This window comes from Cyprinodon tularosa, unplaced genomic scaffold (genome assembly GCF_016077235.1).
Source record: "Cyprinodon tularosa strain WSP-4 unplaced genomic scaffold, ASM1607723v1 ctg413, whole genome shotgun sequence".
Lineage (NCBI taxonomy): Eukaryota > Metazoa > Chordata > Actinopteri > Cyprinodontiformes > Cyprinodontidae > Cyprinodon > Cyprinodon tularosa.
Window position 1 is genome coordinate 235,102 of NW_024039134.1, and position 27,315 is coordinate 262,416.

The following is a 27,315-nucleotide window of genomic DNA, read 5'->3' on the forward strand; positions in this document are numbered from 1 at the left end:
CCCAATAGGATGGGTCAAATGCAGAGAGTTAATTTCATTGCTCTGTCCTTGTTAAAATATAATGACAATAGAAGTTGAATTCTATTCTAATGCACCAACATTGCCCAATCATGTGATCTCACTGGCTTTAGCTGTTTTGCAAAGAGGAATTGTTAAGTTTCCCTCTCTCTGCAGCAAGAGGGGGCTCTACAAATATATAAATATAAACTTATCAGATATTTTTATAATGGTATTCTTCAATTTCACATCTATAGTTTGTGTTGGTCAAGCATATATATTATCATTAAAATTAACTTACATTTTTTTAATAACACAAAAGGAGTATCTAGATACAATTTTATTTGAAATTAAAAATTAAACATGAAATAAGCAATCAGTGTACCTTTAGTCAATATTTTTGTTCACATCATTAAGAAATAAATGCAAATATCTTTATTTTGTTTTGCTCAGTATGTTTAATCTAAAAAAAAAAGTTTTTATTCCGTTCTGACCACTATAATCTGGATCACAATAAACAGAGATGTTGTGTCTTAGCAATGATGGTTTGTTTCAAAACAAAAAACGCTCCAAAGTCCATGTTGGCTAGGTCGCAGCTGTAATGCGCATGCGCCAAAGGAACCGGTGGATCCAGAAAGGTAAACTTCACCGAAACCAGGACGTGTTGAAGCTTTTGCTACATTTATGATATAGAAGGCGGCATTATTTTTACAGAAGGTACGTGGGGTTTCTTTTGTGTGAAAATAATATAGATTAAAAATACAGTAAAGAGAATCCAGTATTTGGGATATTGTTGGAGACGGAAGGGAGGGTTGTTGTTTTTCATTATCTCTGATCTAACCCTGCATGACCTGTTTTAGTTGCTCTAATGATTTCCTACTGAAGATAGTGAAGTGTTTCAATCTTTCTTAGAGTTTTTGCGTCAGGATGGCAGGAGCGGCGGAGGAGAGCAGCTGGAGCGGCGGATGCGCGCAGGCAGCGCCACTGATGGCCGCAGGTGACGGAGAACCAGAGGAGGCCGAGGAGTTCACCTGCCCGGCCTACTGCTGCCAGCTCTCCCGGCGGCAGAACGAGCAGAGGAAGGCGGGCCTGTTTTGCGACCTGACCCTGGTCTTTAGCTCCAGGGGCGCATCCAGAGGGGAGAGGCACCTCACCTTACCTGCCCACCGCTGCGTCCTGTCCGCCGCATCGCAGTACTTCGAGCTGCTGCTGGAAGGACAGTTCTCCGAGTCCCAGACCGGGAGGGTGGAGCTCAGGGAGTGGAGCTCCGCGGCGGGGCCGGACCCGGAGACCGTGGAGGCCGTCATACACTTCATGTACACCGGATCGGTCAGGGTGACCAATGCAAATGTGCATGATGTGCTGGAACTGGCTGACAGGTTGGTCCGCGATCATTTACCTTCCTGGGGTCTTTAATCTAAAGAATAGGGTCCCAAAGGGCTCAGAAGAACTGATCCTGGCATCTGTTAGAGCCTCTGTACTGAAATACACACAGCCAGGGGCGGAGCTAGATGGGGGGCCAGAGGTGGCCATGGCCACCATTAGCCACCCCTACCATTTTTTTCACCCTCTAATACAGACAGTGACAGCAGTAATCAAGAGGAATGTTAAAACTTATTAAACATTAAAATTTTTCATATATTAATAGTAACTTGACAACTAAAACGCTGTGTTTAATTAAGCACATCAAAATACTAAAATTAAAGTTTATAAATACAGAATTTATGCTCTTTTAAGACCCTAATTTTGTGTTATATGGGGTAAAAAGAAAATTCAGTGAAATCATAGATAAATAACTACTTTAATAATAACTTAAAAATCCGTCATATTAATGATATGCAGAACAATTTTTGATAAAAGTAGGTAAGTAATGACAGTGGAAAAGATGTTTCCCCCTGACATTTTGTCCACTATACCATTTAGACAGCATGGATGTTTAAATATATGCATCTATTTTTAATCAAAAGGCTGTAGGAAAGTATGGTTTGTCTTTATTTAGAAAATATGGATGTTGTGCTCGTTCCTGTTGGAACAGTGTAGATTCTAGGTTCTGGCGCCTATCAGCTTTCGGCCATCCCTCAGTTTACATTGGTTTTTGACTGGCTACCCCGAAATATATCTGTCTGTACTGAAAATACACACAGCAAAAAGTTTAATATAAGTAGGTCAATATTATTTAAATGGAGGGCATTGTTCCTTCATTTAAAGAGGTAATTTGATGATGGGATAAGATGATTTCTATTTCTTTGTCAGATCATTTTATATACCTGCTGAAATTTAGAGCTGACAAGCTTATGCTGAGAAGATATTTACTAAATCAATGTCTTATGATGATTAGAGATGACAGAAGAATCTGTAACTGATTTGCCCCTTGGACCAATTTAATGTTTTGCCTTGATTATTTACTTTTAACAGTTATTTAGAAATTACGGTCAGCTTTAAGCTTCAGCAATATCAAGTTAGAATCATAGTTCTCATCTGCTTGAATGGGGGTCTGCAACCTGCAACCATGGCTCACTTAATATATTATCTATATATTATCACCAGGGTTAATCAGCCAATCAGAAATGTTTTTAGGACATTAATTCTTTGTTTTATATTTCATCCAAGATTCATTCTGATCCTTTCCCAGACATATTTGCCAAGAGACTTACCTAAAGCTGTTTAATTATCAATATATTACAAGTGAAAGTAGATGGAGAAATATTTCTGTTTTTAGCTGCTTGGATTGAGTTTTATAACAAATGATCCCACACTTTGATTAATTAAAGTAATAAGAATGCTAAAGATCACATAGAGTGAGAAGCACATCAGTACATGTCAAGACAGCGAAGATTTAAAGGGATAGTTCGGTATTTTTGACATGAATCTGTATGGCATCCCCATCACCAGTGGCATGCAATCACACTGACTTACCCCTGGCAGCGTCCTGTGAGCAGAGTTATCGTCCAGTTTTGGTCAAGCCGAAAGTAGTCCGGCAGGTTTTTAGGACCAGCGAAATAAAACTTTTCTCTTCCCAAAACATTATGTGTTCAAAAGAGTGATATTTTTGCATCCCAAAAACGTTGTAGTGGAAAAAGTCACACGTCGTTATCAATTGGTCCTATTTTCTCTCTGTTCGTATCACTGCGCGCCGTCATTCAGACAGCGAGCTCAACAACAGCCAGATGCATGTCTCCCTCCGCCCAGCTAGGAGCTAGGCGGACCGAGACATGCATCTGGCTGTTGTTGAGCTCGCTGTCTGAATGACGGCGCGCACTGATACGAACAGAGAGAAAATAGGACCAATTGATAACGACGTGTGACTTTTTCCACTACAATGTTTTTGGGATGCAAAAATATCACTCTTTTGAACACATAATGTTTTGGGAAGAGAAAAGTTTTATTTCGCTGGTCCTAAAAACCTGCCGGACTACTTTCGGCTTGACCAAAACTGGACGATAACTCTGCTCACAGGACGCTGCCAGGGGTAAGTCAGTGTGATTGCATGCCACTGGTGATGGGGATGCCATACAGATTCATGTCAAAAATACCGAACTATCCCTTTAACAATACATTTAAATTTAATCTCTGTCTATGATAAAGAGCCTATATTCGTTCTCTTAAAGGAATCTTTTAGTGTTGACCATTAATACTTTTCTTAACACGTTCTGCATCAATGGGCTTTATGCACAACTCAACTACTTCCTGAACTTAAGGCATCAATTTTGTTTCCTGACTTTCATTAATGGATTGACTGATTAATTCAGGTTTTTTCTAGCCACAGTTACTGAGGCTAGTCACACCTGGATTAATTAGTTCATCTTGCAGAAAAACGAAGGAAATGAAGAACATGTCTTAATTTCAGGAAGTATAGAGCTGTGCATGAAACCCATTGATTAGTTTTACAATTAGATAATTACTCGGGCAATAAATATTGAAATAGTTAAAAAGTTTACTTTTTTCTTCCTTTAGGTTCCTTTTGGGTCAGCTAAAGAACTTCTGTGCAGACTTCCTAGTGAAGAAGTTGAGTCTATCCAACTGTGTAGCCGTGCACAGCCTGGCACACATGTACAGTCTGAATGAACTCGCTCTGGAAGCTGCCGAGAAGATCAGAAGAAACTTCCACAGAGTTATTCGCAACGAGGAATTCTACACTTTACCGTTCCACCTAGTGCGAGACTGGCTGTTGGATTCTGAAATCACAGTGGACTCTGAGAAGGAGCTGTTTGAAGCGATCGTGAAATGGGTTCACCAAAACCCGGAGGAAAGGGAGAGGTATTTTGAAGAGCTGTTTAAGCTCGTTAGGCTTCCTCAGATTCCTCCTACTGACCTGACGCGTTTGGTTAGAAAGGAGCCTTTAGTCGCAAACAGCTCGGTGTGTCAGCAGCTGGTGGTCGATGCGCTGGAATATCATGCTGTTTGCTCCGAGAGCGTCAAATCGGGTAGCTTGGATCCATCTACCTTGTACATGGCAGCCATCCACCCACGTCTTGGTGAGAACATGGATGTGATCATGGTGATCGGGGGTGTCTCAGAGGGCGGGGAATACCTCAGCGAATGTGTGGGCTACTTTGTCGCAGAGGATCGCTGGGTCAATCTGCCCCACATTCACAACCATCTCGACGGTCACGCCGTCGCGGTTGCAGGGGGCAACGTTTATGTGGCGGGCTCCATGGAGCCAGGCTTCGCAAAGATGGTGGAACGATACAACACAAGCCTCAACTGTTGGGAGGATGTCAGCAGCCTGACCACGCGAAAGCACTCCTTTGGCCTGACGTGCGTCAGAGATGTCCTCTACGGTATTGGCGGTCATGGTAACTTCAGTCCAGGCTTTAAGGATGTAACAGTCTATAAACCAGAGCAGGACGAATGGATCAGCCTTGAGCCAGCGCCAAAGATCCTACGAGATGTAAAAACAGTGAGCGTAGATGATCGCTATGTGTATGTGATGGCCAGGACCCCTGAAGACATAGACCACGATGATGGACTGAGCACTGTGACCATGTGCTATGATACGGAGAGTCTCAGGTGGCAGGAGGTGCACTCATTACCTCTGATTGATAACTACTGTATCTTTCAAATGGCCGTCTCGTCCTCAACCTTCTACCACACCGCTTCCTGCTGCCCAAAAGCTACAAGGTAACATTTGAGACCGCTCAGCAGAAAGTGAGCAGAACAATCCCAGAGGAGATCCTCGACAGCCTCCCCTCAGAAGTTCTCGGCATGGAAGGAGCCGCCATCTGCTTCCTGGGTGAGGATGTCTTCGTCATCGGCGGGTGGAGGAACAGCGGCAACTTGGACAGGCAGTACCGCAAGGAGGCGTACCGTTACTGCGCAGAGAAGAAGCGCTGGACGCTGCTGCCGCCCCTACCCCAGCCGCGCTGCCGGGCGGCGGCCTGCCACGTCCGCATTCCATACAGATACCTTCGAGGCAACCAGCGCTTCCCCATGCCACAGAACCTGGCTCGCCAACGAGACCGAATGCAGCATATGCAGCAGCTCCAACGACGCACACTCAGCCTGCGGAGACAGATGCACTCTCAAATTGAATGCTAATGAAGGATTAAAGATGCACAGGAAAACAAGCACTTTTTCTGCAGATTTGTGCCTTCTTATTTGTTGTTGTTATAATGGAGGTTTAAGGTCTACCTGGAGCTGGCTTGAAATGTAGGAAATCACTGTTAGGACTCAAGATTTAAAGTTAAACTAATTTTTTTGGGTTAGCTGATCGAATCCATTTCTTTGTTAAGGGTTAGGGTTTATTTGTTTCCTTTACTTTATCACGGCTTATTCATTTAATCACTACAGACAGGATAAATTAAAATCTTAATTAAAGAGTTAAGTAATGACAGTTGCAGACATAAGTGTGGATGAATCATGATTTGGTTTGGTCTAATTTTTTATAGAAATGATAGAAAAAAGAAAAGCCGAAATATTTTTGTCATGTTCTTTAATTTTCTTAATTTCACAAAGATTTTTCACTATTAAAGCTGTTTCCATTATTCTGAAATTGTTTTTGTTGTTGATGAATATGAATTGAACTTGGTTGTGTCTAACCTTGCTTTACAAAAACTATTTTCTTAGTTTGTTGGAATCTATCCAGGGTCATCTCAATAATTAAGAATATTCTTAAAAAGTTGAATTCAGTTACTTATTATCACACCATTAGTATCGGTCATCATGATCATTTTTCTGCTTGCAGGCAATGATGGATCAAGATTAGAATATATATGTCAGACAAAAAACATTTATAATTAGAAAATGTTTTCTTTTTACAACTCAAAAGTGGATTATCCTAAAAGTAGAATTGATTTTAAAAAAGTCTCATTGTAACACATCATCATTTTTACTGATGTGCCTCTAATGTACTCAAAACTTTTTACAATGGTTGCGTCAGCTGCCAAATCAGGAAAATCAGTGATATTTATCACAATATTAAACAATGTATTTTCTAGAAATTAGTAGTATAGTGGTCTCATATCATCCAAGTTAAAAGCTTTTTTTTTTAATCTAATATTTTTTTTTTTCTTAAAAGTTTCTTTTTTTTTTTTTTTTGATGAATGCTTACAAAAAGTTCACATAGCTTTTTCATTAGATGGGATAGGGGATTAATTTAGGTAAATTAACATTTTTCACAACTATATAACATTTATATTTCCACGAGTCTTCTTTTTCTAGATTTATGCTGACCTAAAAGATATTTGAATTTACTTTTTCACTATACACAGAAACAGCATTTTTAATGTGCTTCTGGAGCAGACGTAGAATATTCTTTTAAATAAAAAAAAAAATGTAAAAGATACTTTTAATTGGCTTTGTCAAAAAGAGGAGCAGTTAAAAGTGGTCGTGTTTCTCAACATCTTTATCCCTATAAGCTCTTCTTGTTTTGGGTTTTCTTTTTCCAAGAAGAGCAAATATTCTCATTGGAGAAGAAATTAACTGTTCGAATAATAATATAATGCTGAAATTATTGAATGAAAATAATCACACCTCTCATGTTCTTCTACTGTTCCTGTAGCTCTGAAGTCAAAAGACTGAAGCTGCTAGAAAAACACTCAGCTAAAATCTGTTTGCATATAATTTGCTTTCTACAGAAGAACATGATGTCATAATTTTTTGTTTATTTTTACTAGAAAATATACCTCCTCAAAACAAGCTAGCAACACATAAAAGCCACTGGTGACATCACAAAAGGCACTTGGAAGTTATTTTGATTACCTCATTTATACCTTATACCTTGTATTTATATCTCAATTCTTTGTAGGTTTTATTCAAATTGCTCCTTAGGTGTCTCTCCTTGTATTTTGTGCATCTGCAGCAAAACTTGAGAATTGTATATAATAACAGCATTTATTCCATAAAATGCAAAGAGGCGGTTTGAGAGGCAGTCCAGAATAGACTGGAATTTCATAACCAAATATCTTGGGTAATAATAGAATCCTATGATATCAGTATATTTATGATTCTTAAATCCAAACCAGAAGTGCTGCATGAGCTGCATCTTTTACTGAAAATAATTATCCTTCCTGGTTTCTTTTGCTAAATTTTTAGCAGAAAAAAATACTGACCTACATAGTGTTGTTAAAATGTTTTATTTGATTTGCACTTAAGGGATTCTAAAATTACACAAAATTAGATAACAAATGCTATTTTATCAGCAGAGAAAAGAAAATGCCGCTTTGCACTTGGCTTCGGGCCACCCCAGTGCATGCCGGAAGGGAGCCAGCAGAACCACATCATCCGCAAAAAGCAGCAACATAATCTGCTCCTCCCCAAACCAGACCCCATCCAGCACCTCGGCTGCACCTAGAAATCATATTCATAAAGGTTATGAACAGAGGGCAGCCCTATCAGAGTCCAGAATGCACCTTGAACAATGCAAACCAAACTCCTGCAACACTTGTAAAGAAACCAGGTCTGTAGACTTTTGGAAGCATACATAGCCCATTTAATATATTCTATTAACCTAAAGCAATATGCATGGTATGATTGTTACATGTCAGGTACGCCGGTCATTGACCCTGACCAATTCAGCTTACAGTAGAGTCCCTGGACTGACATGTGTATCACTGCCCCTACTTAGTTAGGGACTAATTTCCCACTGGGATTAGCTTCATATTCATAGTAGGCAACTTCTTTGATTTTATTTATTTTGCTCAGGCTACTTGTAAGCGCAAAGCCCGACAAATGATGAAAGGGCAATATTATTGTCATTACTGTTAATGTATAGTAGAAATTTTGCACATCCAGTAATAAAATGTCAAAGGGGATGGTATGGGGGGATGGTCATTTGAGAAGGGGGATGATTTTTATGCCAACCCCACTCAACTTGAGTACTGAATCGGATGGCCCCTAGTAAAGGGCCCCCACAGGGTCCCACAAGACACATGTTCAAATGCCTTCTCCAGGTCTACAAAACACATGTGGATTGGTTGAACAAAATTCCATGAATCCTTCAGCACCTAGGGTGTAGAGCTGGTCCACGAAAGGGACAAAAACCTCACTGCTGCTCCTGAAGCTGAGGTTCACAGTCAGCTGGACTCTCAGGCACCCTGGCAGAAAAAAAGCTGGTTTTCATTAAGTGATTCCATTAAGTGAGTAGCCAGAAAATGTATTCAAATAAGAGTACTGATAATTTATCATACGTTTACTCAAGTAAAAGTTTTAAAAAAAAAAGTACAATGTTGTAAAAATACTGCTAAAAAAAGTTTATTTTTATTTTTTAAGTTAACTCAAGTAAATTTAATTGAGTGGGGTTAGTTACTACCACAGTCTAAGACCATGTTTTGTTTTTATATATATATATAAATCTTGCTTTCTCTATTTGAAAATTTTTTGTACATTTTACTGCCAATACTGATTGAACAAAAAGTAAAACAAAAAAAAGGAACAGGAGGTAGGAAGCATTTAAGGAGGAAAGGTTCCTCCCGGAACCAAACATTGAGGGGAAGATGGGACTTTTTCTAATGTGACACATAAGAGTGCAGATTTTTTATTTTTATTTATTTATGTTCGAGGTTTTTGTATTTGCTATGTTAAACATTTTAAACGGTTTTTCGTAGGACGGGTTAGCACGCGGCTAACTTTCCGTTTGAAAATGGTGAGTAACGGAGTCAGCTGTTAGCGGCCCTGCTGCGGCGTACAGCTAACTAAAGCTAAATAATTGTTTCTATTTGCCATTAAAATTGCGAAACGTGAAGTGTTATTTTTAGATTATAATATAATAGATTTTTTTTACTTTTAAATAATGAATTCGGTGATTTTTAAGCAAGAATGTTTACGAATTTAACTGTTTCCAGGTTGTGGTAATGTGCATTTTGCTATGTAATAGAATCAATGTTAATATGTAAACGGAAGAAGTGAAATATTTTTCAAGTTTTATACTTTTTGTATTGGATTTAGTTAAAGCTGACATCCAATACGAGTACTTAAGTAAAGGGCTAATGCTCTATTTTTCAGGACTGTTGGGAACATATCAGTGTTTTTGTTGTGATTTCTGTAATGTATAAATTTATTATTTTTTTTTGACACTTTACATCCTTTGAAGACTCCAATTATTTCAATAATACTTTAATAATCCCAAAAGGAAATTCAGTAATTAAGATTAGTTAGTAAGATTGAATTCCCCAAACTTGGAATTATACTTGAGCTTATGGTAACATTTTAATATGAATAAAAAAAGGTAAAGAATGAAAATGTAACAATACATAATATACATTATAATGACGCATAGATTTATTATATTTCACTTTATCATCATAAAAGTATAATATAATCTTATTTCAAGCCTTGTTTTTTATTTTATTTTTGCATTGTAGAGATATGCTAAGGTTGAATGTACTTTGATATAAGAAAACGTTTTCTAAACTTCAATTGTTAATGTTTGTATCTTTAGTTTTATACAAAATTATTAGTTGTGTTGTGCCAGGAAGGCTGACTTGGGACATTTCTTTCTGAATCAGTTAAACTGCAAGAAATATTGTTTTGTCACTCAGAGCTGCACTTTCATTTGTTTGTAATCACCTCCCCCCATGTTTTTGCAGATTTATCAGTTTCCCTGGATCCATACTCCGGTGCGGACCGCCTTGGCAATCTGGAACCAGCTAACTAAAACTGATGTGAGGAATTTAATTCACTTAAATAAGCAGTAATATTACCACAAAACATAAACACATACCTACATTTAGAGGAGTGTCATGCAGGTTACCAAGCCAAGTCTGATTAGGCCAGTCTGAAACAGACTGGACCAATCACAGCACGAGAGGCGGGCCTATAATGCATCAGCACTTTTCTGTAACCATAAGAGTCAAGATTGCTGCTGCAATGGAGCAATGATTTATCGATGCTATTATTTTGTGTCCAGAAAGATCTGTTTAGATCAGTACAATTTTCCTTAAAGAAATGAAGAAAAAAAGGTTTTTGTGTCACATCCGTAGTTATTGGATTGGTTTTAAACAGTTTTTCCTCACTCTGTTAGTCCCACCTATGAAATCAAGCTCTACCAGCTGCTTTCCAGACTAATACGCAGTAAATACAGCGTAACTTGTCTAGCTGGCCTCGCTATAGTAAGTAAGCACTGGATACACACTGCACCAAAGCAGTTTGGGTCGTTACGTCTACGTTTTAAAGTAGAAAAAGGAGACATTGTTGATAGAGAAGACCGTTTGCTTATAGGGAACATTGCTTCAATCCCAGATGACAAATGGGAATTATTTTTGGTTAATTTTACAGTACATTTCTTACACATTGTTCCTTTTGTTCCCGAAAAAAAAAACAAGCAAATACCCCTTAATGAATTAGAAGAGGGTTTTTTTTTCTCTTTTTGTTAGATCCTAGAGCTGACTAAGAGCTCTGTGATGATGAGGGAGCGCAGCAGAGTGGAGGACACCATTCACTCCATGCAGAAAGCAGGAGCCAGAAGCCTGCAGGTGAGCCTGTCACTATTGCAAAATGTTGCTGTACGATAACCTGTCTCAGAAATTATTGCGATCAACTATTATTTTCTCCTGGGGTTTGAATTCATAGTTCTCCCACACTGCAGCTGTCGTGTTCAGCCTCGTAACCAACTCCATGTCTTGTTATTCCAAAGCTCAGCTGGCTCCCCAGGCTTTACCAATTACACTATAAGGGGAGGAATGGGCTCTGACCGATGTACCAGAGTAAAACCTAAATCTGTAGCAGAATATGGGAGATATGAGGAAAACGAACATGCAAACATAAATTATTAAGTTCATTTCAATCTGTTATGTGATTCATTATTGTTTACAGCAGTTCACGTTCCTTGGTTCTAAATAAACATGGGGATGTTTAATAGTTTCCATTTAGTGGCTTTCCTCCGAGAACCTAATACAAACTCTGCTTCGCTTGTACAGTTGGAAACAAACTCTTTTGAAATTTCTGTTTAATTAGCTCTAGAAATAGTTGCAAGAAACTCACATGGCACATTCTGTTTTCACTTTTGTTTTGTTTCGACGCACCTGTGTGCCACTATTGAGTTATTATTTTGCTTTCATAGGTTATCTCAGACTTTGATATGACGCTCACCAGATTTGCTTACCAAGGAAAGAGGGTCCCCACCACGCACAGTAAGACCAACAACCTTTTTATATTCTCATATTATTTTTAGGATACTGCTTTCATGTGTCCAGATGTTACATTTCAATTCAATTCAATTCAGTTTATTTATATAGCGCCAATTCACATCACAAGTCATCTAAAGGCATTTCACAGTTCACCAGATCATACAGTCAAATTGATTCAAAGTTTTCTATTTAAAGAAAACCAGTTGATTGCGAATTCACTATTTTATTTACTTGTCAGGAGCTTTATAAAGATAAGCATTTACTTTGAAAGACATGCAGGACACCAAGATTTAAGAGGCAGCGCTTTATAAAGATTTGTGGAAGCAAAAATATTTTGTGCTTATTTTTCCTTTAACACCTAAAAAAGTCTTCACATTCTAATCATGTCCTTGTTTTTTTCAGACATCCTTAATAACAGGTTGTTGATAAATGAAGACTCCACAAAAAAGGTAGTTAATACAAAGAAGATGCCATTCTCATACTTATATTTATAAATATTAGTTGTATACAAATTAAAAGCATATTTTATTTGTTATTCTATATATTTCTATGTAGATCTCTACATTTAGAGCAAATTGAAGCAGAGGTGAACTTCCTTGTGTTTGATTAGGTCCATTCGGTCCAATGTAAAGTGGTATTTTGTATGTTAGCATTTCAGGTTGTTTATTTATTTTTGCTGTTTTGTTGCAGATGAAGGAGTTGTTAAATAGATATTATCCCATAGAAATTGATGCAAACCTCAGTCCTGAGGAGAAGCTGGCCTATATGGTGGAATGGTGAGAAAAACCCTTCGAAAAATATCATTTAGGATGGATATGCTTTATTCCGTATCCAGTTATTAAAACGTTTTATTTGAGCAATTCTTATTCAGAAATTGAATGTGTTTTTTTTTTATATTGTTTTATTATGCAGTGTAATACATGCTTTTCAATCTTTGACTATTATGACTATTACTATGAAAGTCAAATAAAATCCAAAAGGATGTGTTTTAGAAAATTCAATAAGGGATAAAAATTGACTTTTCATTCAATTTTTTTTTTTTTATATATACTGCTGGGTTGAAAGTTGCTCTACAAGGAAGGAAAAGTAAAGAAGATTCTCCAACTAAGCTCATTAGATGAAAGTTGAGTGGAAGGAAAAAAAGGGTTAGAAAAATCCATAAGCTTTTTGAGATGATAGTGAAATGAAGGAGTTTTTCATATTTTGAACTGTGGGTGAATTTAAAGCTTCAGGGTCACCACACAGAAACCTGAGCACCTACGAGTAGGGAGGGGGATTGTCTTACAACTTTAAAGCCCTTCACGATTTCCTCTGTTGATGAACTTTATGGAAAGGCCGGTTTCATTTTGCAGAAGGACTTGCTCCTTCACATGCTGCAGCACAGCTGCCTGCTTTAAAGAAGTCAGATAAGAGCTGTTATTCATAACCAGGCCACTGTAAAAGAGCTGAAGATTTCTTCAACACCTTATCAGACCCGCAATCTGATCAATTTCATGCTGCATTGATGTTGCATTATATGCAAATGCAGCCTATACAATCCAATCATATACTATCAAATGTGTCTAAATGAATGTATATAAACTCATACAAGATTAATATATCAACTTTTTAATGATATTCTAGTTTGAGGTATAATCTAGAATTTATGTGAATGCCTGCATTAGAAAATAAAATTCCTTTAATATTAGAAAAAGGGAAAAAAAAAAACAAAGTTAGGATTATATTTTGGTATCCACATGAGGATGTGAAACTTTTCCTTTTGCTCTGCAGTTGGACTAAAGTCCATGAGCTGCTGATTCAGCAGAGGATTAGGAAAGACATGCTGGCCCACGCTGTCAGGGAATCCAGTGCCATGCTCAGGTAACGGCTGTTACTGCTGTATCCTTCAAGAACAAAAACATTGTTTTAATCCCAGATGCTGTAAAATCCAGCATCTCTATGCTGTTCTGAGATTTAAGTGTCTTAAGAATATTATTCAGAGGTCCAGAGTTTTATTAAAAAGAAAACAAAAATCCAAAAATCATTTCTGATCCAGAATTCTTGTTTTTTTTTGTTTTGTTTTGTTTTTTTCCAGATTAACAATAACTTAAACGGAAGGCTTTTTACATCACTGATATATAAGAGATAGAAATACTTATATTGTCTGTTTTTATTTTTTTTTATTAATGAAGCTACTTTAAGCTTTCAAGTTAAATGTTTTGGCCTCAGTGTTAAAGTGCTGATGTGATATTCTCTGGTACTGTAACCTTTATAGTAAAAATATTTACCTTAAATAGGATCTAATTGCTTTTGTTTATAACATGAAAAAAAAACAATATTTAATTGTACTCCTTCTCAGTTACTATAAAATGAAATATTAGACATGTTATCAGATTTGTTTTTTTCTATCTTGAGTTTGATGCTCAACTTTGTAGTTCTAAAATGCTTTTAAAAAAATAAATGTTTTTTTATCTATGCAGGGCAAACAATGGTCTTATTAGGAGTGATAAGTAGTGCTTTTTTAGTTAGTTTAATAGTTTAAAGTTGTAGTAATAGAATCAGAAAAGGTATTTGGAGCTAATATTGGGTTTCAGTATTACCAGAAAGCGGCTCATGTCTGTCAGTGATATAGTTTTGATTACAGAAGATCCACAAAAAAGATTCTTTGAATTATTAGGACTTTTACAGAGCTTAATAATAAGACTGAAACACTTAAAAAGGATAATGTACCACAAATTGTTTTTATATAGACTTAGAATTTCTCTGGATTAAAGCAGGAGATTAGGACTTTGATGTCTTGAGACATTGGAAGCTTTTTATACGTTTATGTTCTACCTTAAAAGTATGAATAAACTATTAAAGTGAATAAATAAGTGAATTAAACGCCTTTCTAAAGGAAAGTGATCTATTTAGGCAATTTTAAAGCTCAGATGGAAATTCCTAAGTGTGTCAGTGGCTCTTTCATAGCTGTATAGGTACTTGGGGATAATAAAAACTCCTAAATTTTATTGTGTAAATATTTAGAAACTCTCTGGACTCTGCTTAGTTATTTTGCTGAAATATTTATCAAACAAGCAGGAAGTTTTGTAGCATTATTTGCATTTAATTTTATACCTGACAAACATTTTGTCCTTCCATCTTCATTAAAGGTGATGAAACCTGTCTAGAAACCAACAACTGATGGTTTTTTTCAGGCAGGAAATTGAAGGAATAGTTAAACTTTAGAATGATGCGTTCATGTCTCCAGGGAAGGCTACCGGGTGTTTTTTGACTGTCTGGCTGAGCACCGGGTGCCTCTGTTGATCTTCTCTGCGGGAGTCGGCGACGTCCTGGAGGAGGTGATCCGACAGAACGACGTCTTCCATCCAAACGTCCACATCATCTCCAACTACATGGACTTTAACCATGCTGTGTGTAACAACACCTACAACTGCTGATTTTCTACCACTCACTTTTTACTGTTTGGGATTCTGAGATTGTTCTTAATTCAGAAGAATTGTGTGAAAGGTTTTAGACACCATGTCAGGCTCATAATCTCAATCTGGGATCTATACCAACTCACTTTGTCTCATTATAAAGGGGATCCTCCAAGCCTTCAAAGGCCAACTGATCCACTCCTACAACAAAAGGGAAGGAGCTTTGTCCCACGCCACCGCGCTCAGAGAGCTGCACGGTCGACCCAACGTGCTGCTGCTGGGAGACTCTCTGGGAGACCTGAGCATGGCTGACGGTGTCTCTGAGGCCCAGAACATCCTGACGGTGGGCTTCCTCAATGATCAGGTGACCTAGACACTCTGGCTTTTATCACATCTTTCTCTAAAGCTGGGTCGCAAGGCAAGATTTTAAATTTTTCAGGTGATTTTTAAAACTTTGGAGATCCCAAAATATGACAATGAACCCCACAGCGAGCACAACACACCACAACGAACAGATTTCATGCAGAAAAATTCTAATATCATACAGGAAATTTCACAAAACCTCCCAGGATCAAACAGGAATTCATAGTAAATAAATGTGTCCAACTAAGAAACAAAAGAGATGTTTTGGACTAATTTTGATCCAGAAAAAAAACAACTTTTGTTTGAAAAGACATTGGTTAAAGGAGTGTAGGCAGAGTGAGCAGGGGCTCTACTTACTTTTTTTTTATTTCTCAGGGAGGAATGCTTTTTGATTGGCTATCTGCCGAGTTAAACGGGACAATCTAGATAGGATGTAGGACCAAAATTGCCCTGATAAACTTTCTGTGTTCAGAACTGTCCTGATAATCGGTGAGCAGACCTGATCAGTCTCAACACACAGCAAGTTCATCACCCAGATTATCGGGGCTGAAATGGGCAGGATTAACTTGACATTTAAAAATTATGTCTTTGTTTCTGGTCAGGTGGAGGACAGACAGGAGTCATACATGAACTCGTTTGACATTGTGCTTGTGAAGGATGAGACGATGGACGTCCCCAATGCCATCCTGAGATACATCATCTCAGAGACTAGAAAGGTGCACAGGAAAAAGGTGGACACTACTTGAAAATATAAATATATTGCCCATGTTTTATTTACATTGTGACCTCAATCCAGACCTCAGGAGTCACCTCATTTTATTTTGCCCTCTGTTTTCATTTTGCGTAAGCACCACAGGTGTTCTACTTTAAATGTAAACAAATGAAGAAGGTGTGTTATCTTGTGTGAGATCCTATTGTTTTCACATCAATGTGCTCCTTTTGGATTAGTTCCTTTCATGTCTGAACCGGGATGCTAATATGTTGTAAATCTCTCAAACTTTGAACCCAGAATTATATTAACCTTTTTTTTTTCTTTGCCTATTCTTGGTAAATGTAGGTACTTGATGTGTGTGTATATATAAAATATATATATATATATATATATATATATATGGTTAGTGTACAGAGGCTATAAATAAGGCTAAAGCAATGTTGCAATAAGCATTAAGCTCTTTTTAAGGCACAGAAATTGTAAATGATTAACTGTGGTGTTTAATGACTTATACCATCATAAGATGGCATTTTACTTAAGAATGGAATTCTTAAGTTGCACAAATGAATGCAGTGTTCTAGTCTGTAGTAATTTTTTAGTACTAAGAAAACTTGAAGTTATATTCAGCTTTTCTTAACCTCTAATTTAAGACTGAAGAGAAATCAAATATTTTCTGTAATAGTAGAAAATACCAGCAGCAGCACTATAAATCACAGCACATTTTTTCAACAGGGGGACAACAGTATGTCATGTTTCTCTTTTGAAAATGTAAACAAAATAAAATGTTTTTTTTTTTTTCAAAGGTTTATTAAAACATTCAGGGACACAAAAAAGGTGCTTGTTTTATTTTTAACACAAAAAAATCCTCCAGAAAAGATTGTTTTGCACAGTTTTTTTTCTCAAATACTGTAAATAAACGGTGAGGCTGGGTACGAGCTGTAGCTTGTTTTTATCGTTTGTCCCTGAGAGGAAATAAAAGCCTTTTTTCCCTCCTCACAACTCTTCGTGTTTCGTTTGCTCCCGTTCCTTGTCCTCTTCGACTTTTAGTTTGAGCTCATTGACTGTTATCACGCCATCTTTGTTGCGGTCCTGGTTTTGAAACATGTCGGCCACAATTTCCTCCATGGTCATTCCTGGCTTTATCCGTCCTTTTCCTTCTGCAACCTGCAGCTTGATAAACTCCCCAAACTACGGTCAAAGAAAAGACAAAGGTAATTAAACTACAGGGCATATTGGTTCAAAGCCATTATATCCTGTTTGATCTCATTTCCATTATATTCAACTTCTATGGTGAATTGTCTGACAATGTTGTTCCTATGACAACCACCAGGTGGTGTCAAAGACAATTGATGAAACTTTTTCCTCACTCTAAACTAACATAATGAATTTTTACACTAAAATCAATAGTAGAATTTTTTCCCAGATCAAAACGTATTTAAGTTTTCTAACATTTACCACAAATGCATCAAATTAATTTATTATAATACGTTTTTAGCAGCACTGCTGTAATTTAATTCCACAGACTGGACTAGTATAGGACATACCTCTTCCAGCGGCACCTCTCCGTTCTTGTTCAGATCCATGGCTTCAAACAGATCTGCAGGAGTGTCGTCAAGCCACACGAACAGGTAACCAGGTGGGACACCTTTCTCAAAGCTCACCATTTCGATGTTGAAGACCAGCACTGCACTGCTTGGTACGCCAGCAGCTGAAGCACAACAGGAGACCAACTTTAGGTTATAGGAACTACGAAACATTTTTATTTACATATACATAATTCCATACTCTTAATTCAGTGGGTAAGTTAAGCCAAGTTTCCTTTCTTCCATCCCTAATTTAACGTTAAGATGCCTACAGCTATATGGAACAACTGTTTTAAGTGAGGAATATGTTTCTGAACTTGGTGAGGCTAGCTTTAAGATTAGATTTAATGTTGGCTTATTCTGAAATCTTGGAAAGGGTTAATTAACTGAGAAATTCCATGCTTCGTTAGATTCTTCATATACATGACATCTCCACAAAAACATGTTTTTTGCATGTATGTATTCGATAAAATGGACGCATATTTTTTCTCACCTCCCCTCTCTCCGTGTCCGAGGTGAGGCGGCACTGTAATCCTCCTCTTCTCCCCGACACACATGCCCCTCAAGCCCTCATCCAGCCCATCGATCACCTTGTCCTGTCCCAGAGCAGCTTCCTGTTGGTTCTCGTAGTCGTCTCTTTAGAAGGAAATGCCATTTAAATCAAAATGATTCTTGAGTGGTTAAAAAGAGGTTGATAGATACTCACGAGGAGAAGAGTAGAGTCCCGTCCATCAGGGTGCAGTTATAATTGTAGCGCACCAGGTCGTTGACAGCAGTGGTGTCGTTGCACACCTCTGGTTTGTAGGTCACCTCGATCTCCACCTTGTCGCTGGGGTTATGGAAGTCGATGACGTGGATGTCGAAAACCAGAACGGCAGATGGAGGGATCACATCGCCTGAACAGACCACCGAGAAATTATTTCATCCTTCTGGAAAGACTTCATGGATTCCAACTACATTGATGTTAATGAGATTTTTTTTTTTTTTAAATAGTGCCATGACTAACCAGCTCCTTGTTCTCCATAAGCAAGGTGTGGAGGAATGATGACCCTCCTCTTTTCCCCTATGCAGACTCCCAGCAGGGCCTGGTCCATACCTGGGATCACGTAGCCCATCCCAATGTAGGTGTTATATGTGCTGTTTCTCTGGTAGCTGTGATAAAAAAAAAAAAATAATTGCAGAGACCTTGCTGGTTAAAAAAACGTTCAAATTCAAGACATGACTTAAGAAAACGATGATCCACGCTGGGATATGAGCACACCTGGTGTCAAAGGTCACTCCATTCAGGAAGGTCCCATTATAATGGTACCGGATGTAGTCCCCCGGCACAGACTTGCGAGTGCAGGACTCTGGAACATCCTGGTAGTCGATGGTGATGTTATCATTTGGGTTATAAACGTCTTCTAAGAGGACGTCAAAGACCAACGTAGCCTGAGGGGGAATCATTGTGCCTGTAAAAGAGGAGCGTTTAACAAATCAGAACCCAGGAGTCCTGTTATGAGCACCTCTTAGGAAAAACACATTTAGGAAGGAATAATTTGCTTTTCCATCTTTCATCAGCATAAGTTTAGAAAAGTAATTCATGGTAAAGAAAAGTTGTTTATTTCTTATACATTATATTTTATTGTCTTTCCTTCTAATGTGTCACCATAGAAAGGGTTATGTGGCATAAAGTAACAGTCTCCACCCCCCGTGGTTGCACACTATTTGAAAAGAAATATACATATGTATTTATCTTTTATTAAATAATTTCCAGCTGCAAAAATCCTGAACAGTCATGGTGTAGAAACTAAAGCAGCACAACACAGTGCATTAAGGTAAGGCTGAATTAAGCTAAGTAGGAGCAAACAACTTCCTGAAGATTGGATACCAGAGTGAAAAGCAAAGCTAATTAACCAGCTAATGCTTATAAAGCTTCTGTTTTAAGAGCATGACTGAAGAGCATTTGAAATTTTGCTCAATAAACTTAATTTCTTTCATTGTTTTCCATTTCAGAAAGAGAATGTTTTCATTTATCAGACCTTTGTCATTCTTCCACAACAATTTAATGACAGATAAGTATGAGAAATTATGGTTTTCACTTAATTTAAATGATTCTGTTATGTTAAACTTTAAATCACCAATTACAACCATAACAGGAACATTTTTGGTTTGGACAAGTTTACTCTTTAATTTATTGGTCGGACCTGGAAACATCAATTTCAGTAGCAGCAGCATAAAATGTGCTTTCTGTGCATTCACTCCTCATTTCTCAACATAAAACTAGAATAATTTTGAAAATAAAGGAAAAGATAAATGTAATTTATCTGCACTAACAACTGAATTAAGGCACTGATTCTATGAAGAGGTAATTGGAGAATAAAATAAAAATACTTTGGTGATATACATTTTCTAGAAATGCCGAGATGAATGAAGATATTTATTTTATTTGTTTTACATTGTGAGAAAAGATCTTGCAGATACTTATACAATGTATTGGGAAGTCCATAAACTTTTTACATTCTGTCGTCTTAAAACCGACACTTAAGTGTTTTTTTTATTTGCAGGACCAATACAATATGATAGATATTATGGAAAGTAGAAGGAAATAGATGGAGCATTTTTTAAGGAAGCTGTTGGTTTGGTTGGAGGAGACTACAACTCACTGGCCTACATGTGGAAAGCTAGATGTGGTGGAAAATTTATGCTGCAGATCCCCCTGAATGTGGGGATGTTTTCTTTAATTACCAGCAGGGGGAAGGAAGCTGCTCAGAAACAATTGGGGGATGGATAAATGTAAAAACAGGATAATCCTCAGAGAAAACCTGTTAAAGGCTTAAAAAAAAATCAGACGGATGTTTACAGAAGCTCTCTCTTTTTGCTGTTTCAACAAAGTAGACCTTTAAGGCTGAATACATATAAATGTCATATTTTTAAGATTTGTATTTGCAAAAACAAACATAAAACCCATATAACTTTTTTCTTCTGCTTTAAATATACCTTCTACATAATTTTTCTGTCACATTAAATCAGTAAAATATAAACAAAAGGAAAGAACAAGGAGGAAAATGTAATGCATAAATCAATAGTTAAAAACTAAATATTTAATTAAATGTAAAAAAACATAAATAAATGATAGAGGATTGAAAGTAACTGATTGTAAAAAGATGGACCTTTCTTACCTGATCCTTTTTCTCCATAAGCTTTGAATGGTGGAATAACGATGTGTCTGATCTCGCCCACACACATCCCCAACAGGCCCTCGTCCAAGCCTTTGACCAGCCAGCCTTCGCCTACCAAGGAGTTGTGGGTCTGCTTCCTGTTGTAGCTACGCGGGGCTCACACAAGCGCAAAGTCAGACACATAACTTGTCACAGACAACACACCTGGACACAGTGCAGACACACACAGGCTGTCATTCTTTGCTCTACTTGATTTGTTTATCATTTAGCTGGATGCTCATTCCAGTTTAACTCCCAATTTATAAACAGGAAAGCTCTCCATTATACAACCACATTCCCGAAATCACCTGGAGTCAAAGACGGTTCCGTCGAGCAGAGTGCCGTTGAAGTGGTAACGCACAAAGTCTGTACGCATCACTGAGCGCTTGCAGTCCTTGGGAGTACTGACTGTTTTGGTGACGACCAGGTCTTCCTTGTTCCACAGATCCAAGAGGTGGACGTTGAAGACCAGCGTGGAATCTGGAGGAATCACATCCCCTGGGGAAAAATGGTCAAAGCTTAAAATGGATGTCTGGGAAATCTGCTTTCATGGAAGGTTTTCATGGAATTACATGGGATTTATCCCCTAAAGTAGGTACTTCCTATTTACTCGTTTTGTGCATTTGGATATAAGCAATCAGTAATGCAAACACTTAATTGGTGGCAGCACCATACAGTGGAGAGACATTACAAAGCAAAGTTGGTGAGTTGATGGGGAGGTGGGTAGAGGTAAATATAGGGTAATCCAGATAAGTGGCTGTGAAAGATTTGAGACGGAGGCGGTGGTTTGTGTTCCAGGGGGACCCTTAAAGTACTGCCAGAACCATAATGGAGGTGTTTGTACTCAAAACATATCCATGAGAATGGCCTAGACCAATCTAGACATAAATTCAATCAGGACTCCATAGAAACTTAAAAAAATATGTTCAAAGATGGCTGCTGTCCAAACCAACAATTTTAGATGACGGGTGCGAAGTCAGTCTGACTGGACAGGCTAAATGGAGGCAAAGATTGCAGTTTTCCTGCTTTTCTCCAATCTTTAAAAAGCCTGACCAGAAATTCCCATTTTTCCAAAAACCCCCTTTTTCATAACTAATACCATCAGGTATTAAAAGGTCTCAATACACTATGAAAGTTGCAGTCTTAATTCTTAGAAAAACGTTGAACAATACCAGCAAAGCAACACAAACTGAGGTAAAGTTAAATAAAGTTTATAGCATTGACAGTGGCGGATTTTCAGACCTTTGCAGAGGTTGAAAAGTTGGTTGGATGATATTTATTAAACATGCAAGTATTAGTTAATTGCCCAAAATTAATGAAATCAGAGCCAATGAATTCTGCAAAGAACCGGCAGAGGTAGTACACACAAAAACACCACCATCATCCTGAAACTCCATTTGAATTTATAAAAATGTGCGTCAAATTACTTCATCTTTGGACATGGCAGCGGGACATTGGAGTGCTGCAGTGGTATCCTGCTCGCGGCTGCAGACTAGTAAATTTACAAAGTTTAATGACAGAAACGAGGAACAAATATGGCAAAGAAACGCATTTCGGATTTGTCTTCTCGTGAGAGATTTCTCATTGACCACAGAGCGCACCTCAACATTTAGACACCTGTAACCAGGCTGGGCATCCTGCCTGTAGCTCAAAGTAAGAGCATGGTGCCGCCACGCACATTCATATCCATTCAGTTTAATGTAATCATAGTATTTTAGAGTGTTATTTTATGTTGTTATGGATATGGAGAACTGTTCCTTAACGTTTAATAGTATAATAATATAATTATTTCCTTGTGGTTTGCGTAAAAGGATTATGGAGCTAATAGAGTCACGTGTGACATAAACACAGGGACTCAGGTTCATGCCAGCTGACCAAATCTATGTTGTTATAGTGTTATTGGGAAGTTTAATTAATAGCGCATATATTTACCTGAAAACTCAAGATGTCTCTGTGTTACAGAGCCTGGTTGAATGCACTAAAGTGTAAATGAGAATAAAGTAGTGAATCTCAATCTATTTACTTAATTATTTTTATTGTATTTTAAATAGACCTACTGCGATGGACTGGCGACCTGTCCAGGGTGGACCCCACCTCTCGCCCATTGACTGCTGGAGATAGGCACCAGCACCCCTTGCGACCCCAATTGGGACAAGCGTGTCAGATAATGGATGGATGGATGGATAAATCGACCTAAAAGCTCATAGGTCTGTTGTCCAAAAAAAAAAAAATTCAAAGCACCCAAAATTATTTTTATTATATTTACTATATATTATTATATTACTATTTAATAGTACTTTAGGTTTTCTATAACACAACCAGGGGCGGCCATGGCCACCCTTAGCCAATCATTGGCCACCCCTACCATTTTTTCCCCCTTCTAATACAGATGGTGGCAGCAGTAATACTCTCAAGTGGAATATTCATTTTCATTTTTCCTGTATTACTTACTATTTTTTCATGTATTAAAAATTTCTTGATAACAAAAAAACTGTGGTTAAATATACACATCAATATAGTAACATTAACCACTTAAAACGGCGAGCCAGTGGACCCTAAATGGGGGTAATAGTTCAGACTGCATTCCACCAGTAAAATTTTTACCAGCAGGTGGAGCCATTGCGCGCCGCTCAAAGCTGACACCAAACCCCACAGCTCTGGAACTGTTATAGCTAGAGGTCTGAAATGTTCTGCATTTGTGTTTGACATGATGTAGAACAAATATAATACAATGAAACCTGTTTTTTCTCAAGAATGTCTTTATTACTGCTGTTCAAAAAAGACTTATCATTTTGAGAATAAAAAATCAAATTTGTGTCATGTTTGAACTGATGCAGTTTGGTCTGTGTTCTACTCACCCAATTTTAATTTACATATTAGGAAACTAGAGGGTGTTAGCTTTCAAATAATTTATTTCACATGTAATTTGGGCTTACAGTTCCTTAGTTATTTGCTTTTTCATTTTGGTATGCAAAATAGGGGAGGATTACCCAAAATGAGGTGGATGTTAAGAGGTTAAAGATAAGTACAGAATTCCTGCTCTTTTCAAAACTAGATTTTGTGTTTTATGAAGTAAAGAGAAAATGATGTGTGGCTGCATTCATCTAGGAGTCTACACTGAAATCATCATCTTTAGCCACCCCTGTGGCCACCCCTACAATTTTTCCCTCTAATACAGACAGTGGCAGCAGTATCTAGGGCTCTGTTTAACCCATTTGATGTAATTTATTTAAGGCTGAAACAATTCATCGGATTAATTGATTATTGAAATAATGTCAACCAATTTAGTAATCGATCACCGTAATTTTCGGATTATATAACAATGCGGCTTATCTATGGACTTTTACAGCTAACGGCCACTAGGGTAATACCTAAATCTATGGATTTTACCGTCCACCATGTTGACGTCACATTTGCTTCAACACACAAGTACGGTAGCCGCGCGCGCGGGAATGCAGAGGTCCTCCGGAAGCAGACGTTTGTGTGAAACCTGCGGCTTATAGACCGGTGCGTCTTGTATATGTACAAATCATGCAATTTAGCTTCTGCGGCTTATATTCAGGTGCGGCTAATAGTCTGAAAACTACGGTAATCATTAACTGGAGTATAGAGACTCTAAAAGGCATCCCCAAACTCGGTCCTCAAGGCCCCCTGTCCTGCAGGTTTTAGAGGTTTCTCTGCTTCAGCACAGCTGGTTATAATGATTGCAGTAGACCAAAAGCCTGTTAATCAGCTTTCAATTAAAATCAGCTGTGCTGGAGCAAGGAAACCTCTAAAACCTGCAGGACAGGGGGCCTTGAGGACCGAGTTTGGGAATGCCTGCTCTAGAAGATGTCTTTAGCTCACAGAGTGACCCACTTAGAGCAGGAAATATACCAAAACTGTAAAAAAAAACATTTTCCATTTTAGGTAAAACATGTTTTCGTCTGTCAATATTCTCCATACAGAACTCCTCTACTGCTGCAACAATGCTGTATTGTAAATTATAAACATGTTATTCACATCTAATTTTTGGTAGGGACAAGTAGGTCGGTTTAAAATGTTGGTAGGGACATGTCCCTATACAAACCTAAGCCCATGGGTTCTGGCCACTTTCGCCCCCCCCTCAGTGTTCATTGGTTATTGCGTGGCCACCCTTATAAAAATGTTCTGGATACGCCTCTGAACAGACCCAGCAGAGCGCTCCTACCTGCCCCTGCGCTCCCATAGGCCAGGTGTGGAGGGATGGTGATTTTCCTGCGCTCATTCACACACATCCCCTGCAGGCCTTTATCAACTCCTGCAATGAGCCGACCCTCCCCGATCAGGCCCACTTTGGCTGCTCCTTTCTCATAGCTGCAAAGGAAAAAAAAATTAAAAAAAAGTGGGTCAACTTCAGATTGTTTATATCTGCAGGGCATGCTTTATGCTTTAAACCTGTTTTAACCTGCATCTCTTCACTCCTTTGAAAGTCAAAAACTTTTTCAGGCGACCAACTTTTTAAAAACCAGCAAACAAAAGTTCAACATTTCAGATAAATAAATAAAAACTGACCTGGAATCCAGCGTCTTTCCGTCCATAAATGTGGCGTTATAATGGTAGCGGACATAATCTCCTTCCTTGGCCTCTCTTGCGCACTCTTTCGGGATGCCATATCTGTCCACGACTACATCTCCCAAAACGGGACTGGGGTTACACTCCACGGAAAACCACGCAGCGAGGAACGATAAAACAACGCAAAGGGGAAGCATTTTTACAATAAGGGGTTAAATAAATAAAATTTGATGTAAAAACAGCAGAAAGGGAGGTCATTAGGCCAAATTTAAAAGAAGGAGAGAGGATCTAAAAGCCTGCGGGTGGGGAGCGCGTTTTCTTTCCACGCAGAGGGCTGCGGATGTGGAGCAGGGCTGTAAACGTGGACAGTCTCCAGGTCTGCTGTAGGACTTTTTTTTTTTTTTTTTAAACCAAAGGGGGAGGAATGCTGAAGCAGAAGGAAGGACTTTAGTCCAAATTTCCACAATAAGAAATGAGCCCCTTCTTCTCCAAGCAGTAGAAAACCAGCTACCCCTTTATAATCCCTCTACTTTATGTTACTAAAACTTCCTAAATATCAAATTTACTTATTTTCTTTTTGTGTTGTTTTCTTTTCTACATTTAATAAATGTTAGTGTTTTCAGAATAAAATCTGTGTGAGATGTTAGAGCTCATCTCAAGCTGAAAAACTGAAACACTGATTTTTATTTTTGGTTTTATTTTGAAATCAAAGCAGCTGCCTGCAGCTGTACTCACACAGAGACCGCCTCTTAGAGCCGTAAAGCAACCTGAGCTCCACGACTGGCACTTTTCATCATTTTCACCAATGCTTTCCCCATGTCTGACACTCAGTCAGAAGCTGCAGATTTGTGAAATGTTTTTATTAGGCCTAATTGTGGAAGGATCTCAGTGAAGGGATTGTTTTTGCATAAATGCAGCTCTAAGCAACCCCCTTCTCCAACACATTGAATTCATTTAAGTAATAAGAAAGATTTTAACAAACAATAGAACGTTTTTAAGGATCCAAAGCTGCTAAATTGAAATAGTAACTGAGTAAATTTTCTTATTATGAGTTAAAACTGTAATAAAATACAGATACTTGATGTTTAATCCTTTAAAGGGCAAGTTACCATTTTAGATCCCTTCCCTACCCCTTACAAATGGAGTCCCCTCATCCCTCAGTGAGGTCTAGAAGCACAAGATCTATATCCATCCATTCAGCAAAGATACTGCTACATGGCTCTGCATCTAATTTTGGCATTTGACCAATTAGATGAGCCCTTGAATGATATTAACCAAGGTAAATTAAGTTAGGAAAAAAAAGGTAAAAAGCTAATTGAAAAGTAAAAAGTTAAGTTAAAAAAGTTAATACGCCTAGTTAACAATTATATATAGGTTTAGAAACTAAAAAATGTAACTACCAGTATCAGCATTAATGCCGCTAAGGTTATGTTGTAGTGTTTCTTTTACTCTCTGGAGTGTTTTTCATGAATTTCTTATAGAAGCATTTTTTGTTATTTTTCTCGATATATTCGGGCAAGTTGGCGTTTCTTGTTATTACATTGACATCAATTTTTGCCATCAAAATATCCATATTTTTTGAATGTTACAAAGGTAATAAGGTCTGGTCCTGGATTCTAATAACAGTACTGGCTCAATACGTTCAAAGTATTTTACTGATTGCCCTGTAAAGGGTAAATTACTACTACAGTCTTCTAAATTGAATTTTCACTTCAGCTTCATTAGGCCCAGGAGTCATAAGAGAATATAAAAATGTACACCTATCAGTTTAAATGTTGCACAGCCTGTCACAGTATATGTGGTACACATTACTCTAAAGATCACTGGGGAAAGGAATGTGATGGTGAGAAAACATTTGAAAATTGTGCAGACTTTGATTGGCTTATACGTCTTTATGTTTGTGACAGGTACTCAAGTATAGTTGTGCCTCACCAGAATTTTTATAAATAAACACTGCAGTTTTTAGCA

General features: G+C 37.9%; 3 protein-coding genes across 4 annotated transcripts; 2 read left to right on the top strand and 1 right to left on the bottom strand.

Annotated features, from left to right (window-relative positions):
• The first annotated feature begins 591 nt into the window (after positions 1-591).
• Positions 592-5,989, top strand: klhl11 (kelch-like family member 11). Its single transcript, XM_038298723.1, is given in 4 exon segments — positions 592-714; positions 910-1,376; positions 3,952-5,108; positions 5,111-5,989. Coding segments are annotated over 3 exon segments (2,034 nt in total). The 5' UTR covers positions 592-714; positions 910-924; the 3' UTR covers positions 5,536-5,989.
• A 2,449-nt stretch (positions 5,990-8,438) lies between these two features.
• On the top strand, positions 8,439-17,030 carry LOC119792221 (7-methylguanosine phosphate-specific 5'-nucleotidase-like). Of its 2 annotated transcripts, none has more exons than XM_038298754.1 (10): positions 8,439-8,573; positions 10,023-10,097; positions 10,809-10,907; positions 11,495-11,564; positions 11,964-12,010; positions 12,252-12,337; positions 13,332-13,421; positions 14,788-14,950; positions 15,120-15,320; positions 15,922-17,030. In XM_038298754.1, the coding sequence occupies exons 3-10, from the start codon at positions 10,836-10,838 to the stop codon at positions 16,063-16,065; spliced, it is 873 nt and encodes a 290-aa protein (XP_038154682.1). In that variant the 5' UTR covers positions 8,439-8,573; positions 10,023-10,097; positions 10,809-10,835; the 3' UTR covers positions 16,066-17,030. The 2 variants fall into 2 exon arrangements, with proteins under 2 accessions (XP_038154682.1, XP_038154681.1); XM_038298753.1 differs by lacking the exon at positions 8,439-8,573 and adding an exon at positions 8,895-9,079.
• fkbp10b (FKBP prolyl isomerase 10b) lies at positions 16,817-25,722 on the bottom strand. Its single transcript, XM_038298751.1, has 10 exons — positions 25,348-25,722; positions 25,004-25,149; positions 21,123-21,312; positions 20,776-20,921; positions 18,876-19,065; positions 18,621-18,766; positions 18,321-18,510; positions 18,108-18,250; positions 17,576-17,739; positions 16,817-17,219 (listed from the first exon to the last, which is right to left on the bottom strand). Exons 1-10 carry the CDS (start codon positions 25,542-25,544, stop codon positions 17,025-17,027), a joined length of 1,707 nt encoding a protein of 568 aa, XP_038154679.1. The 5' UTR covers positions 25,545-25,722; the 3' UTR covers positions 16,817-17,024.
• Between the last annotated feature and the right edge of the window lie 1,593 nt (positions 25,723-27,315).